Source organism: Corvus hawaiiensis, chromosome 2 (genome assembly GCF_020740725.1).
Source record: "Corvus hawaiiensis isolate bCorHaw1 chromosome 2, bCorHaw1.pri.cur, whole genome shotgun sequence".
NCBI classification, from domain to species: Eukaryota; Metazoa; Chordata; class Aves; order Passeriformes; family Corvidae; genus Corvus; species Corvus hawaiiensis.
The window spans coordinates 29,005,617-29,023,147 of NC_063214.1; the positions used below are offsets into that span (position 1 = coordinate 29,005,617).

At 38.4% G+C, this 17,531-nt stretch overlaps 1 protein-coding gene across 1 annotated transcript in view; it reads left to right on the forward strand.

Moving 5' to 3' along the window:
* The window catches only part of NME7 (NME/NM23 family member 7), a 90,526-nt gene that overhangs the window by 41,314 nt on the left and 31,681 nt on the right, over positions 1–17,531 (forward strand). The window contains exons 8-10 of the mRNA XM_048293988.1: positions 8,434–8,498; positions 9,297–9,365; positions 13,219–13,320. Of these exons, the coding sequence (XP_048149945.1) occupies positions 8,434–8,498; positions 9,297–9,365; positions 13,219–13,320 (236 nt within the window). The remainder of the gene's footprint in view (positions 1–8,433; positions 8,499–9,296; positions 9,366–13,218; positions 13,321–17,531) is intronic.

Below are 17,531 nucleotides of genomic sequence, written 5' to 3' on the forward strand. Positions count from 1 at the left end.
AAACTCTGGAAATTGTTTCCTTTTTTTACCCTTTTAGGCATAAGTTTGAGTAATTAATTATTTTTATTTTCAGGAGACCTAGAATTAGAACAAGGTTGTCAGAAACTGGCTTGAGAAAAAGTGAGGAGTGCAATTCTCTCATAAGTAATCTGAAAATACATCTTCTGTCTGTGATAAGTGTGCATAATAGAAAGGTGAAGTGCAGATGCCACGGAGTTCACCTCATTGTAGGCAGAACTTTTCTTTGGATCTTGTCTACAAGGTTGAGTGCCAGGGGGCATCAGTGATAGCCTTGATGCACTTAACAATTAGAAGTCTGGAAGGAATTATTTGAAGATAGAATCTGGAAACAAAAAAAAAATGCGGAATGAACACAAATCTTTGCAGATACTTCAAAGTGCAGTGGATGGTTTGAGCTGTGACCTCAGGGTATTCCCACATGTGATATGGCAATCTCAGTGCTGCACTCATGTGAGGACTAACTAGTAAAACCCTGTGCTTTCAGCTGCAGGCATTCTTTCGCAGACAGCTTTGCCCAGGGAAGAGACGTACTTATGTCAAATGAGATGCAGTTTGTTTCTTATGTTTTCCCTGAATATATATTATATATAGGGTGTTGAAGCATTTGGTGGTGTCTAGTGGTGCTGGGTTTTTTTTGGTTGGGTTTCTTTCTCTTTAGAGAAGCTAGAAAAAAGTGATTGAAATGAAAACAACCTCCTTTGCCACTTCATCACCATTTTTTAGAATAAAAAAATTTAGCTTTCATGAGATCAGTCATCCATACGCTTCCATCTGTGTTTTGAATTCTTTGCTGTAGTTGTAGTGATGGATATTCCTTGCCTGGGATATTTGGTTTTGAAACCAAGCCCATAGCATTTCTCGTTTATTTCCTGCATAAAGTTTTAGCACCTTGGCATTGGTTTCCTGGCTTAGACTGATTTTGGATTTCAATGGCTAGTGGGGAAGTGCCATTTATTTTTTTGAAGTATGAAAAATATATTTTACATTTGAATTGATTAAGGTAGAGGAGGAGGTGAACTGAATTTGAAAATCCTTTCTGACAGTTTGAGACAGGAAGGAATAGGAGGAGATACACTTCAGAGAAGCAAACAGATCAAATGCCACAGCCAATCCTTGCTGAAGCTCCTAAGTATCCTTTGACTGGAAAGAACATATTTCCTGCTTGTGTTCGGTAGACTTGTATTGGTGGTGTTCATGTTACTGAAAATCATCTCTGTGCAGGGATGATGGTATTAACATTTAAAAAAAGAGGCATTAGAAATGTTTACTACTGCCTTTTGGGATTTTCACTTGTAAAGGCTTAGAGAAAAGTCAATTCTAAGAGTGGACCAGGGAGCTTCAGGATAATGAAACTTCTTCCATACCAAGGAAACTGATGAATCAGGTGTATATAATTTCACTTAAATCACTCAGTGGTTGATGGACGTATGATGGACATTTACCAGCATGTCTTTTGTGAAGGAAAATGTGCTTTGTTGATCTCTGAATTCTCCAAGTATGCTTTCTCTAAAGGAAGGTAAAACAGTGTCAGATAGCCTAATTCACTTGAATATCAGTGGTTTTGTGAAAGTTCTTTGCTGTTAGGAAACCAGAATTTTCCTTTAGTAGAGTAATTGGTGTGTTTAGATCTTTGCAGCATAGGCATCTACATAGCTTTAAATGTTTCCCTGAATGTTGGACTGGACATGAGCATGTCAAATTAAAAGGGCTTTACAAATGAAGTCTTGTCAGGCATCCTGGGGCCAGTTCTTGTCAATATTGTCATTAATGGCTCGGATGGGGAAGGACAGAGCATGCTTGCAATGGTCACACATGATACCAAGTGCCTACTGAAATTTTGAAGGATGTGATTACGATTCAGAACATTCCTGATGAACTGCAGAAATGAAGCGATGCGAAGATGATGAAACTGAATATAAACTGCATAGCACTACCGTGGAGAAGGGAAAATAAATGCACAGATATAAAATAGAGAAGAGCTGGCAGGGTATCAGTGAAAAGTTTGTAGAGAAATGGTTGGTATAGTGATGAAACAGGAGCAATCCGTGTTCACAATGTCCCCACTAGTTCTGCTCAATGCTCATGAGAATCCAACTTGTGTATCATGTCCAGTTTCTGGGCACTGTGTTTCAAAAATAACAGAAAAAGTGAGCAAAAAACATAAGAGATTTAGCAAGTGAAAACTTGATGGGTTTTATTTATTTAACCTGAGATGGGTAGGACAGGGATATACAGCTTTCTATAAGTACATTTACAAAATATGAGCATATTTACTAATTTAGATGAGAGAAGATTTAATGTAATCATTAAGGAAAACTATATAGTGTATCCCTGGCCCAATATTTGAGCATGTAATGGAGCCTGAAGTTACCAGAAATTTTTGAGAACATTTTAGAAAAATGAAAAAAATGTGGCCATGCCTAATCTAACTCACTGTACCTTGGAGCAGAAGGTAAATATATTGAAGTCTCTTCTTTTACTGCCCTTTTCAAATCAGAGTGTAAGGAGAGAGGCAAGATACTGGCTCTGAAAACAGCCAAGACACAGAATGTAGGAAAATGTGATAGTCTTTTTCCAAGTTGAAAAATTACAGAGTTTCCAGTATATTTACTATTGATCTAGGACGGTGAGTTGGTGAACCTTCCATGGGAAGTAGAATATAAAATTAGTAAAAACTGGAGCAGATTATAGTGGATCTCATGAGGGTTTTAACCTCCAGAGTTAATTTAGTTGACAGTGAAATAGTAGATTAAAGTTACTGTTTATAATTATGGGCTAATGCACATTCCAAGGAATAGTTTTAACCACTTCCTCTCTGTAACTGTAACCATTCATGAGAAGTCTCATGCACAGTGTTCAGCAGGGATAACCAGAAAAAAGGAAAGAAATGCCAGTGAGCTTGTGAATGGTTTGAATTATATTACTGAATGCCACTGTATAATCCAGTGGTACAGCCTCAGCTAAAACATCATGTTTAGTTTTGCTCACACTTAAGAGATAAGCAAAAATAAATGAAACTTAGTATTGCCATAGAAGCATTCTACTAGCCAGGATGATTGACCATAATCTTCCTTAGTTAAAAAAAAAAAAAAAATCTGAGTGGATGTGCTAAAGGACTACAAAGTAATGAACATATTGAAAGAAAGAGCAAAGCAAACTGGATATTTCTTTTTAAACTTTCTTTCAACACAAGAACAAAGAAAGACAGAAACCTAAGCTTTTCTGGGGTTTGGGTTTTTTTGTAGATCTACAACTATCAGATTGAGTTCAGCATAACTGTTGCAGAGATACTGACCTTTCTTCATAATATTTCTTTCTTCTTCAAATTCTCTTCTCCAGTGGCACACACTGCACAGCCAAATTGCTGGATACTTAGTGTAGTTTGGCTGTGATCTTTGCCTTTGATTTCCCTATGGGCCTTTTGTATCCGAATGCTAAGTGTGACTCTCCCCATCTGTTCCCATGCAAGAATTCCCAGAATACCCTTTTTTCCCCTACGGATTTTCATCATTCAGTGTCTTATAATGCCCTGTCTGGCATACACAAGTGTGGTCTTGCCTTGTTCATATTGGTTCAGAAAGTTGCAGCTGGGATTAAGCCTTTGAACCTTTCACCCCCTCTGAATCTGTCAGTTCCCGTTCTCAGCCACGTCACACACTCGGTCATTTTGGTGTCAAGGCCCCCCTGAGATTTACTGTCTGCATGCATAATTTTTCTTGTGCTAGCAGTATCCTGACTTCTATTTTCCAGTAAGGCTGTGGTGATATCTTTTGTCGTCACTCCTTTAACTTTGAGTATTTTCAAATGAATATTTTCTGTTAAGGTTTTCACCAGTGCTGCAGTGTTGATAGAGTTCTCCATAAATGTTTGTAAAGCTGCCCTTCAAACTTCTTGAGGTTCTCCTTTAATACAATACCTAGACAGAAATGAGGAATAATGAAAAGTCTTGGATTCTATTGCTATGAACAATATTCTCTCATCATTTCCTCCCATGCTTCTCTCTCTTCTGTCTGTTTCTGCTGGTCTCATTGCTAGCCTGGGTAGCTTTTGAGGTCCCTTTCTCCTTTGCAGGCCCAGTGTGTGTCACTCAGGAGACCCTCTGTCATTCACTTGGTGTGCCAGAGCACAGATGCAAAAATGACTGCCTATCCTTTTTCGTACAGTGCACAGTGGGGCTGGGAGACCAATAATTATAGATTATCACTATGACCAAACTTTTGGGGAATCTAGAAATGGTATATTTATTCTGCATTGTAAAAATGCCAAGAGTTGTGTTATTCCTAAGCAGAAAAAGAAGAACAGAGAGAGAAACCTTGTTCTTCAGGGGATAGGTTGACCAACTGATAGGAAGAAGTTCCCTTTTTCAGAAGGATATCTCTCATTTACTTACTGCCCAGTATTTTTCAATGTTGTCTGAAACAAAGATTAGTGAGAACTTCAAATAAAATACATTGCAGGGGGACCCAATTCTGAATCCCACTTTTCCGTCTTCCAGAGCTCAAAAAGGACTTTGCTTGGAGTCACGCCCGATCATGATTCTCTGAAGTTTTGAAATAGGACCTTACCACTTGGCAGCAAAGAATCAGATTATTTCATTATACTGTGAAGCAAAATTGCATTTCAAAATGTCAAAAATAGACATGAAATGAAATTGCTACTTATAGTTAGTGATATGTTAAGTACCCAGTACAGGTTGCTTTTAGAAATATGTTACTGGATGAGGTGGATCATTAATCTGATCAGTCATGGCAGTTTTTGTATTCCTGTCAAAAACCCCTGTTGTTTAAGAGGAATTATTTTTAATTATTGGAAGGGTTTAAAAAATGACATATGGAGGCTGAGATGAGGAAGCTAGTCTTGCCTTGCTTTGAAAGCAGTCTGCTGTCTTGCCTAATGAGCTTTTAACAGAGGAATGGTTAAAGTAGGAAACAGGCCAAGGGAAGAGAATGTAACATTCCGACTCCTAGGGCTGGTGGTTCACAGTGCACTGGGACTGAAAGGTCCCAGTAGCACAGATGCTATGGCTCATTGATTAAAGTGCTATTAGGTTAAAAGTGACTTTCATGAAACTGATTTATTTTATCCCAATGCCTAATTCTGCAAACAGTTGTAACATTTTTCAGTCTGATGTCGTCCCTGCTAATTTCTGTTTCTTAATGAAGGAAAATTTTCAAATACTGTATGTTGTAAAGCAGCAAATTTTAGAATATTAATGTAAGTGAGGAAGTCTTGGTACTTCATCATTTTACCTGATTGAAATATGTTGGAAAATTATCTGTCTTATACTAGGTATGTAGTAACATAATGCTGCCTAGCAGACATAAAATGTGTGCCTGTGCTCCCTTTCTTTCACTCTATTTGCTTGGATTAGTGTTAAATTCCCTCAGTTTTATTTACTAATGCTTGTGATTCTTTTGTGCTTTGCGACTGAAAATTCGTCATAACCGGTACCTAATCTGCAGCTTCGATTTGGGTTCTTAATGTAATCACATTTTAAACATCCACTGACCCTTTTTGAAGGGTCCTTAGAAAGCTGTTTTTTCACTACAGATTTGGATTTTAAAGTTGAAAAGAATTATTGAAAGCTGCTGAAATGGCACTCTTAATTAGTTCATCTTTTCCTGAGCCTTGTCTGCCCCCAAAGAAGAGGATATGTCCCAGTTCAGTCACACAACTGGCTGAAAGCCTCAAACAGATCTCAAGCCGAGCCTTGAGGTTCCGCTCTTCTGTTGCTTGGGGATTGCCTTCGTGCATCTTGTTTCTATTTTGGTTCAGGTAGGATTTGAGAGGAAAGCGTCTCTAGGAGAAATGATACATGGATTTCCTAAACTGGAACAAGGGAGCCAAGTCACTGGATCTGTAGATCTGTGCTGCCACTGGCAACTTGCTTATGCTCCTCTGCCTCAATTCCCACATTTGGGAAGTGGAGCTAACACCCTGCTTTGCAAACATAAATGGAATCTCATGCCCCTTCTTCCTCAAGGCATTTTGAATTTTTTGTATGAGGTATCCATCTGTCTGAATGGTGACAATAAGTCCTTTGGTTAAGCCTTTTGGGTGTTGCAGGCATGGGCAATCTGTCTGGAGCAGCAAAGTGCTCTGTTGCTCTCATGAGTGAGAGTGAACTCAGAAACACAATGTAGAGGAAAATCTTGATAGGTTTATCACAATTATTAAAGGAACCTTGCATTAAAGATCTTTATGCAAAATACCTTCTTACTTTAATTTCTATCGTTAAAGGAGACTATCTCCTCTCTACAGCAAAGATAGGTCTTAGTGACTTCAGTAGAGAAACAGCCCAGAAAGCTTAACAGAGTCCCCCTTTGTTTCTCTAAAACATGGATTTTGCTTGTAAGTTGTAAAACTGCTGAAGACAAAAGTTCTGTAAAAAGCAGATCTCCGTAATACCCCATAACTTGATGTATTTTGATTAGATCCTCACTGGCTGTGAGTGCCTATGCAAGTAGCCCATTCTTGGCTGATTAGGTATAAAATGATCATCTGTCAGGGCAAGCAGCTGTCCCTTATCTTTCTCATAGCTTTTTCCCTGCAAGTGACAGTGACCTGCCAGTGTATCTGCCAGTGCCCTTTCTTTGTCTTTGTTGGTTTCTGGTGAGGCGCAGTTGACTGGAGTATTGTCTTTGAAGATTGAGAATGAGGAAATGTTTATGCTGTGTCACAGATTCAATTAATTAATTAATTTTATTTATTTATTAATTTCCTGAGTGATTCCCAGCCAGTCACTTAATCTCTTTATAAACTGGCCATTCATCCCTGAAAACAAGACTGAAGGCTCACTGCCTCAGTGGAACCTGTGGGGAAGCGTCTGAGCTGCTCAGTGTTTCCAGCAGGGTGGACAAAAAGAAATGAGAGCTCTGGTTTCTCTCTCTGATGTGGTCTTGCATTTCCTGGCCAAACCTGTTCAATTCCCTTCATTTTGCTGTGGCAATTTTTCTTTTTTTTAAACCTTGAAAAAAAAGGGGATTTTTTTTTTTCCCCTGGGTTCAGAGGAGCATTAAAAGGAAACTTTCACCAGAACATGGTGGAACAGTATAGTGGGACAGGAACTGTATTTGCCTCTGCTTGTTTCTATGTTCTGTAAACACAAAGAGCTGCATGGACTGAGTATGCACCAAAATCTCATGTTTTCCCTTTAGTAGTTGGAAGATTTTTGGGAGAAATACGCAGTGTTTTGTAGAGGGAAGGCTTTTCTCCATAAACCTTAATGTGAAAATATGGTAGGAAATACTTCAGGGACATGTTTCTTTCATTTTCATTTGTAAATACAGTTTTTGAAAGCCCTTCAACTATCAGTCTCATTTACTCAGAGCTTCCATTGACCTTTTAATGTGGTAGGAAGCTCCCCAATCCTATGCCACAGGTATTAGTAGGTTGTGTCTTGAGTGTGCTATAACCTCCATAAGTAGCTTTGTTTTATTCTCATCTCTAAATTTATATAGTGCTAAGTATCCTCCAATTTGAAGGCTACTTCGTAAAAGGATTTAATGACCAGGAGTCACATCCTGCTGTTGTCATTCATTACAGGGTATTCTTCTGTGATTAATTATTTTCTAAATAAATGTCCAGAAATTCATAGTTTCTCACAAATTGTACAAGAGGACAGGCATTTGCATTCTATAAAAAACAATGATTCTGTGAAATTCACTCACACAGAGTACTGTGCTTGGCTGACATAATCTTCAAAATGGCCTGATCTTACAAGCACGGGCAAATCTAAAATGCACATTCAGTGGGAAATCAGTGGTTCTTGTTTTCTGAAGTTTAGTGTTTTGTTTTACAATATCATTCAGTGTTTCAGGATGTGTTCTGTAGAGAATAAAGCAAGCAGTATCATCTGCAATAGCATATTTGTGAGCTATAAACTTAGAAGGAGTAGGTTATATTGCACTAAAGTGGTTTTCCCATAGAAGACATGAACTCCAGTGCTACTTTATTGGCAACATTTGTTATCATCCTGCATTGTTTCTGACTTAAAGTAGGACCTGCACTCTGGTGAACACTGTAAAAGAAAAGACAGCTGGTGCTCTGAATTGATGACTGCCTAAGCATCAGTATTGCCAATGGGTCTTCGTTAAAATAAATAAATCTTGGTCTTGCAGCTACTGGATGTTTTGCAGTTGATCTGAGAAAAGCAAATGCTTCACTAATTACCTTTTTTTTTGGTAGAAATGCTTTTCAGCAGCTGCAGGGAATTTAGTTGTTTGAAACCATTAACATAACCTCATATAGAACGTACAGAATGTGAACTCAGCTCCACTCTCTGTTTCCTCTCACAGCATTACACAAACATTGTTTCTTCAGTTTGAGAATAAGCAGTATATTGGCATAATACCTTCCAGTTGTAAATTCTGCTTTTTAAAATTGAATACTGTATTTTCCATGTTCCTTCAGGGCTTGCTGGAAAGATTGTAAAAGCCATCCTCAAGGAAGGATTTGAGATCTCAGCTTTGCAGATGGTAGGTTTTCTTTTGTGTGTTTTTATGATAAACAGAAGCTGGAGTAGTGCTGTATGCACGTCACAGCAGTGCACAGGTGTCTTCCAGTGATATAAAACCCTTGTGCAGACTGTAGCAGTGTTTTGGGATCAGCATTGTCCTTGCAATGTTTGTATTTTAGTATCTGATTGATCAGCTAATGTGTTTCTGTTTGCTCAGTGACCTTGAACCAAGACACTTCACTTCTCTCAGATACAGAGTTTCCCTATAGTTGGGAGGGGAGCTAATGCTATCTGTCTCTTCTGGAGCAATGTGAGATATCTTTACAAAATGTACTAGCTAAGATTAATGAAACTATTGTTAATATCCTTCCTTAATTTTTAAAAATACGTATTTAGTATGAATTATGGGGAATACTTTTAAAGATACTTAAGGGATTTTGACACCCTCAGCAGATAAAGGAATTTGGCTCAGAGATTGTTCCCAAGAGTCCTGTCCTTCAATTTTGGTGAAAGTCTCAAGATCTGAAATTCCCCTATCACTCAAATCCCCATCACAAATGTAGAACAGCCCCTTTCTTAGTGGGATCACCCAACACTACATGGTCTACTTGTATTTGCTGTGGAAAAAGGTACTGTGTGCTGTGTTGCCTGTGGCATCATTAACTAAATTGCTGACAAGCTTCATATTGCAGTAGTAAAGCCATTCCTTTTTCCTAGTAAAACTTAGAGGATTCTGAATATTTGCCAGTTAAGAAGGGGTGTCTCTGTATTTGTGCTGTTGTTTAATACATACTGGCTAACATTTTGGTTTTCTTAGTTCAACTTGGAGCGTCCAAATGTGGAAGAATTTTATGAGATTTACAAGGGTGTTGTCCCTGAATACCTGGTAAGCATAAGTTCAACAAGAATCTGTTTAAAAATAAAATATGCTCAAGTGAGGAAATTACCACATTTTTTATTGCTTGGAATTGTGATATGGGTTCTTTTATGAACCTGATCTTGAACAGTTCTAGTTTGTTCTCAAATAAACTAATTCAGTGTGAAAACTGTGTTATGTGTGTCATAATAGAGGAGAGTCTTTCATGAAAATTGTTCAGCCAAGGAATTTGTAAAATACAACAGAATCACATCCCCAGCTTCCCCCAGAAAAGTTACTTATTGATGGTGAGCTATGAGAATGTATCACACCTGCTTCGTTGTTTGATTGGATATTGCAGTAGTGGCTTGGACCAGAATATGTATTTATTACTTCATTTACAATGAAATGAGGCTGCTGTACTGGATGCTTTCCTAACGACATCTTGAACTATTATTTGGTTTATTGATCTGACTTCTGTAAATATTCAGAAAAAGGAAGATGTTTAATATATGCTGTAATCCCAGTGGACATCTGAGACTCTCTCTAGTATTATTCTTTGTTGTACTGTCACATAAAACTTCCTGACTGCAGATAGAACAATGGGAATGTGAGGAGATGAGCTTGTATTTCTGTATCACCTTCTCTCAGAGTATTCTGGTTCATTTTACTCATAGCAATTTTTACTTTACTATGTAATTTACTCATAGTAATGAGCTTAGCTTCACTGCCATGCTATTATGATGCAAATTATCCTTAATTTAAAAGTGCTTACATTATTATACATTTTCTACGTATTTACCAATATTACTCTGAAAATGAAATTTTTATTATTTTTTCCTCCTTTATGATTGTTCAGTCTAACTTACTTCAACAGGATTTGTAGACTTGTCTTTAAATGGGTTAGGAGTACTGTTAGTTCCCTCTCAGAGGAATTCCCTATGAGGAATACTCATAGGGCCACCTCTGAACATCATTTTTGACAAGTACCAAAGGGAGTACACCTACAGGTGTACTTGTAGGTATGTGGTAGAATTTAAAAATGAAAGTTTCTGACCAGTATTTCAGGGTCTGGAGAGTCCTGTAGTACTGCAAAAGTCTGTTTTGAACAAAATTGGAACTTCTCTACCATTTTCTGCAGCTCTTTTGTACAATCTCTAACCCTCTAACAAGCTGCAAATTTTAGTTATATAATTTAACTGGACAGTTACTCAGAAGGGAAGATGACATTTAAACAAGGTCAGTCAATAAATAAAATACATTTTAGGTGATATCCAGAAAAGTGAGAATCTAGGGCTCTGTCTTCAAGCTATATATGCTGGATTGGCTCAGCTGAAAAGAAATCAAATTAATATCTTCATGCACTCAGGATATCTGAGAAACAGGAAAACGTGGAAAAGCTAATCACGATGGTAAAGGGTTCTGGAGAAGGTACACATGGGAACAGCCATGGATATCGTCAGTGCAGTCCAAACAGGAAAAAGTATGTTACAAAGTAGGATATTGGAGAAAGAATATGACCTCTTATATATGTGACTAAACCATATGTGATCAAACCATCTGCTTTGATCTGAATTTTATTTATCATTCCAAAATAACTCATCACAAAAGATACTGGCACCCAGAAATCCTTTTAAAAAACTGTACTTCCATTTCTTCTGGTTATTCTTTGTCAGTCAGATAAAGGTTTGACATTGTATATGAAGTACTTTGTGAAAAGAGAAAGCTGTACAGTTGCCCAAAATCCCAAAATTTTAACTTTGTTAGTATCTCCTACATGGGATTTTACATACTGTTGATTAGTTTTTGTGCTGTTTTGCTTTGTATTTCCTACTCTAGCCAGAACAGAAAATGTGGAAAAAGAAGTGAGATTATTTTTTATCAGCTCAGAATCCACTTTGTTAATCAAAAATCCTTGAGCTTGATCCCCCTCCAGGAATGGTTTTGGTTGACCACAAACCATGCTATTTGACGAATGAGCTATTTACTAGAGAAAATTTGATGTAGCTGGAACTGGGAGCCTCACCAGACGAACAGTGTTTGCTATTTAAACTCAACTCTGGACCTGATGAGGCTGTGTAAGTAGACCAGGCTTGTCTGACACAGAACCACCTGCCTGTGTGCTGTACCTGATGGCAGCTGGTGTTCAGGTCTCAGCTTTGTGCTGTAATGAAGGAGTCAGGAGTAACTTCGCTCATGTTGTTCGCCGTTGTTGGTGGGATGTCCATGCTGAGACAGAAACAATAAAAGAGGGAGGAACAAGAATAACCACAGTTTGCAGGAATTGCAATGAGTTGATTCAACTAAAGTTAAAAACCTCTTTTTTCTCTGCTTTCCAGTTAACAGTTGTTTAGACGACAGAATTTAATGAAATTCTGCAGAGTAGTGACATTGTGGCAATTTACTGTTTCTTAACAGAATGAAATAAGTGGCTCTTCGACCTGTTTTGAACAGAGTATCTGTTGGTGAATAACACAGTTTTTGGAATTAAAATATTTCTTGATGCTGTGGAGCATGAGGCTAGTCTGCACTCTTCTCATGTCCTTGAGGAATAGTGGGATTTCCTGGGATCTGGTTGATGATAGGCACTGGATAAAATTCAGAGTGGGGAGCTTAGGCACATATTCTCAGCATGGAATCCATTATGAGGATAGCAACTTTTTGGAACAGTGCTGCTTGACTCAGAGTCATTGTGTACTTATTTTCTGTCACAATTCACAGAAGGAGGGAAGGACTTAGTTCTTCTTTTCCTTCTGCTCTTTCATCCACTCTGTATGCTGTTTTCCTTTGCCATGGCTCATCTTTAACCTGCCCGTGGCTGGTGGGCATGACTGCAGCACCTTGCTAGTCCTTACCTGTACTCCCTTACTTTCTGTGCATGTTTTGTCCTTTCCTCTTTCCTCATTGCTTTTGATCCCTTTAATTGTCCTGATTTGTTTAAAACTTGTCTGCCCAGATTTCTAGACAAGTATGCAATTATAAGGGCATGATTTTAAAAAGGAAGTCAGACTAGAACATCAAAATAGATTCTTTCTGCTTGTGAAACCTATACCTCTAATTAACGAACTCCAAATTGGCACTAATGCCCAGAGTTAATTTAAGCTTATGAAAACTAAGACCCATCTTCATCACCCACGCGGAGCTCACGATGTCTCTTTACTCTCCTGGAGACTCCAGGGAAACAGATGATTTCAGTGTAACTGCGATTCCAGTATTAGTACATCACAAGAATGTTGCCAGACCAGGACCCTTTCCCTAACAGGTTGTGCCACAGGCACAGATTCTGCTGGCTTGTGTGTTTCAGCTTCTGTAGTAATCTTCGAGGAAAAGGCAGTGAGAACCAAAAGCCCAGGAGACATTTTAATGACTTAAAGCCATTGAGAGTGTATATTTGGAAACAGATATAGGCTGTGTACTGTGCTTCTGGTAGGGAACACTGCAAAGTACATTGCTGCCTGTGGAACTGGCTGAACATAGCGTGATTTTTTAGGCTTAAAACCCAGCAAAGTGCATTCCAGTGATACAATCTAGTTTGACAAGTTATGAGATAACTGCCATGAAACCTAGGTCCAGATCAATAAGGATGTACTTACAAAAGAATTTAAACTATTGTAGATGCTGTTATATGCTATTCAGTATCCTGATGAAGCTGAATATCCAGTTTTTTTCAATTTCCACCTTCTAAACCAAGTAGCAAAATGGAAAACATTTCTTTTGTGGTGAATACTAATGGTATCTTTGTTTTGTGTCCTTGCTTACCTAAATGCACCAATATTTCTTAGTTGTTTCTGTCCTGTAAGTTTGGGCCTTGTATTGGGGAGGAATGCAACCCTTGCTAAAGCCCAAAGAAATTCAACTTTTTTCTGTCTTTTTTCTCTTTCAGGAGATGGTTTCAGAATTGTGTTCAGGCCCTTGCATAGCAATGGAGATTAGACAATTCGATCCTTCAAAAGTGTTCAGAGACTTCTGTGGTCCCTCTGACCCTGTAAGTACTTTCTTGACTGATAAATAAAGCTTAAAAATTGATGTGCTAAGTGAGTTAAAATGTCAAAGTGTGGTATGGCTGCCACATGCCTGCTGCATTCATTAGAAACATGTCAGCATTACCTTATTACAGAGGTCAAATGCTAGCCTTGGTGGACCAATCTGCAAATCCTTTAGCAACCCTTCTGATCTTACCTAAACCAGATGATAAAATACTATGATGACATTTATGTGAAAGGAAAGCTATCTAGGCAAAAATCTCTGTTAAAGATTCACAAATATTCTAATACAAGGCTTCAGAGCCCTGGAATGAGCAGTTATTGCTTGTGGATGCCGGTGGAATCAAGTGCTAATTCACTGCAGTCTGTGGCATTCTCCTAGGATGAAACTGAAAGGAGAATAGGTTCCTTAGATTTTCAGAAATATGCAAACAAAAAAGGGTGTCAAAGTTCTCATAACTGTTTGCTTCTAGCTTTTTTTTTCATTTCTTGAGGTGGATAATTACATATGTGTGAATGCTGTGTGCAATCTGAAGACAGGCCTAAGTGCTGTCTCAAAAAATTTGCAGGTTTTTGTTAAACAGCGAAGGCTGCTGTATACACAAGAACAATGAGGTGAAATATCAAGATGCAGGCAATGAAGTCAGGGTTTGTATATTTTTGTGGTTATGATTTGATGTTTTAGTTGCAGACTTGAGGGAATTTACCAGTGTTCATGGAAAAGAATCACACAGACGAATGTTTGAAGGGGAGAACAAGTTATTCAGGGTATATTTTTCTTCAGATACAGAGTTTCCATTATAGAAAGCACAGGTTAAAGGCATTATCCAAACCTTTATTACCTCTTCTGTTTGGTAGCATTCAAATATTTCTCTTCTGGATTAGCATCTTGTAAACAGAGTATAAGCCATTTATCTTAGTTTTAACTGCAGGATTGGTATATCAGTAGTAATGTACACAATATAGTGGTTTCAGTTTTGTTTCAAATCTCATGTTTAAGGTTTCTGGTCTTTAAAACTTTCAAAGATGCAGTCATTTTATTCGGGCCTATTACATCCTTTTTGTGTCTCTGCTTGTTTAATGCCTGATACATTAAAATCAAGCTATGCTTGCAAACATCCCAGCACCTTTGGCTATGAAAGACAAGTGTTCCTATACAAGAGGAAATTCACTGGTTTTCCTTACTCACACGAAAAACTGTCATAACCATACAATGTGTGTATGCAGCTGTTGATCAGCTGAGGTACTGAGAGATGTATAAACTGATGGCTTTTCTGGGTAACAGAAGAAAACCACAAAGGAGGTGACTGATTTCCTGTCTCCCAGATCTCTTGCTCCTCAATGACCTACTGATGCTGTTTGTGCTTCCCTGGAATGGTTTAACTGCCTGACTTGTGAAGTGAAAATGAGTACCCACCTGCTTCTAGTGGAAGCAGAGGCTGTAAATTTTGGACACTGACTTCAGAGCAGTTCCACTAATGGTATGTTTGGAAGACAGGCAACTGTGTTATATTTCTGTGCACTGTTTTCTGTAACAATTGCAAATTAAGTGATTCTCCAAGCACATAAAGCCTATGTACAGTAACTACAGCTGCTCTCAAGACTAATCATTGCCTGAAATTAATCTGTCTCTTCAGACAGTGTTTGTAGCTTGTCCTTGAGGATAAAGGGGCTAAGGTATCTCAGCTTTTGTCATTCCCAACTGGAATTGTCGGAGAAGCTCACAGCTGCACTTTGTGGCTCCAATATTTGTCTCAAATAGGAGTAGCAGAAACCATAACAGCAGTTTCATTACTGAAAGAGGTTATATACAGACCATGAAGATAATTTGGACTTGATATTCTAGTGGTTAAGGTACATCTAAGTGTCATGCAATAGTGCATTATCATTGAGAGATCCGGGTCTCTTTATAACTTGTCTGTTTGTATATGCTAGGTCATGATATATGTGCAGTCTGTTTATAAACACAGGAGAAAACCAAGTTCACTACAAAAATGGACCTGTTTGGGTCACTTCGGCTCCTGTCAAAGAGTAGCCTATTTGCCATTGAAATCACTGTCATTGCTTTCAAGGCAAAGTGCTGTTTGAAGTGAGTAAAGGTGTTGGACTGACTTATATAATGAATCTTTCCCAATCACCTGTACTGTTAATTATATATTAAATATGTAACAAATGTAATAATTACTTTGTGGCAAGTCAGATAACTAAACTGGGTGTGAATGTTAACAGCCCTTTCAGTCTGTTCTTGGTTTTGCAGGATGTTTAGGGCTGAAGAAAGAATTAGAATTCTTCTCTTTCGAGGGTTATACTTTAATAAGATATCAATTTATACCAAGTGTATAATGCTAAAAATGAAATGGAACTTTGGGCTATTGTCACTAAGCAGGTAATATTTTGTTAGCACTGCGGGTCAGTAAAGCTCTCTGCCAAAAATATCCTTCATTATAAACCAGCTTATAAATACTTTATTAAAACCTCCTCTGTGGTAGTAGGGAAGGCAACTAAACAAAAACCTGGTTTGAGCCTCTTTGTAGTCATGTATGAAGAGCCTTACCGGATCTGGAAAGCAGGTGGTGGGATAAAAAGTCTTCTCTGTAAGGAGCTGTGCTGAACGTGCTCACTCCCAAAATTGCTGTGGTTTGATTGAAGGGCTCAGTGTGGCAGATTGCTGCCTTGTGGAACACTTGTCCCCAGTAGACAGTACATGCAGTAGGGTATGTGCCTTTCTGCAGATCTTGCTGCTCCTTGCATCCTTCTTGTACACCGGCACTTTCCTACCGAGTGGCTGGCTGGCTCACTGTACTCTTGGTGAGCTGTCAGCCTCTTTAATCACACTTGGCTTCAGCTCCTGGAATGCAGCTCATTCTTTTGTGCCATTGGTGGTCTCACCTCAGGCCTTTCTGTAGTCCAGTCGAGATGCTTCTTGTCCTCCAGTTGCAGTCTCTAGCCAGGTCCCAGACTACTTGTGTACCTTGCTCTTGGTGTCCCTCTGTGCCTTTCTCTCTGTCCTGGTCTGCCTCTGGGGCTAATATGTGGGCCTTAGAAGTGGAAGGTTCCCTCCACATCTACTGTAATAAACAGATATTTACTCTTTGCTTATTTTTGCAGCACCCCTGTAAAAGGCCAGCAGTCATTCTGATGCCCATCCTGAAGATGTTTCTTTGCAATGTTAATAAGGGCTGTTGAAACAAGGTCTCTGAATGTCACACAAGACTGCAGCTTTTCAAGGAGGAGAAGCACCCACAGGCTCTGCTATGCACACATAGCTATGATGTTTGAGATGCTAACATCCTATGAGCAGCTGAGGACTTTTATTTAGTTATTTGAATTACAAATAGGAATGGGGTTTCTAAAATTACTTCAAGTCCCACTTATTCTCATGGTGTGTCTGAACCATTTAAGCTCTTTTTAAAAATACACTGTCAAATCTTGCTATCCAGGTTGTTAAATTACGCATTTTTTGCTGGGTGCTATTTCACTCTGTTTCTACTGATGCAGTTCTGACATTGAAAGAAAAAAATTACACCTATGGCAAAGCAGTAGGTGCTGTAGAAAGCTAGGAAGAGTACTTAAAAAGTTAATTAAATCTGACTCTTACAGAACACGAGTCTTTTGAACTTTCAGTACGCACTATCACTTAGAAATAAAAGTTACTAACTGCAACCAAAGTCCAACAGAAATGAAGTTGTGTTTCTTCTTCATCGTAAAGAAGTGAAAATACTTGGAGGGGGAGGGATAAATGCAGCACAGTGTGAATTATCAAGAAAGCTATTTTGTTTAAGTTCAGTAAGGAAGAAAAAAAGCAACCTGTTGTGCATTGATTTGGCCTTCTTTAACATGGACCAGGATGCAAAACCTGTAATGGAAAACCTTGGAACAAGGGGATGGTGGCCAGGGAATCCTGTCACTGCTTGAGTTTGCTGGCATTGATACTTCATTTCACTAATATTTGTATATTTTGGCCTCTGGAGCAGTTAGAGGCTTTCTGTTATTACTTAGGTCTGAAGCTATAGCTTTAGTTTTCATATCTTTGTGCAGCTTCTGTGTTGAAATAGCTGCTTGGTAACATTTGGCATGGAGTTGTCAAGATGATTACTTAGTATGCATAAAACATTTGAAAAATACTGTAGAAATTAGGTATATTACTTTTTTTTTTTAACTTTGTTCATATGCAAATTTAAAAGTTGGTTATAATACATGATTCCAGGAGTCT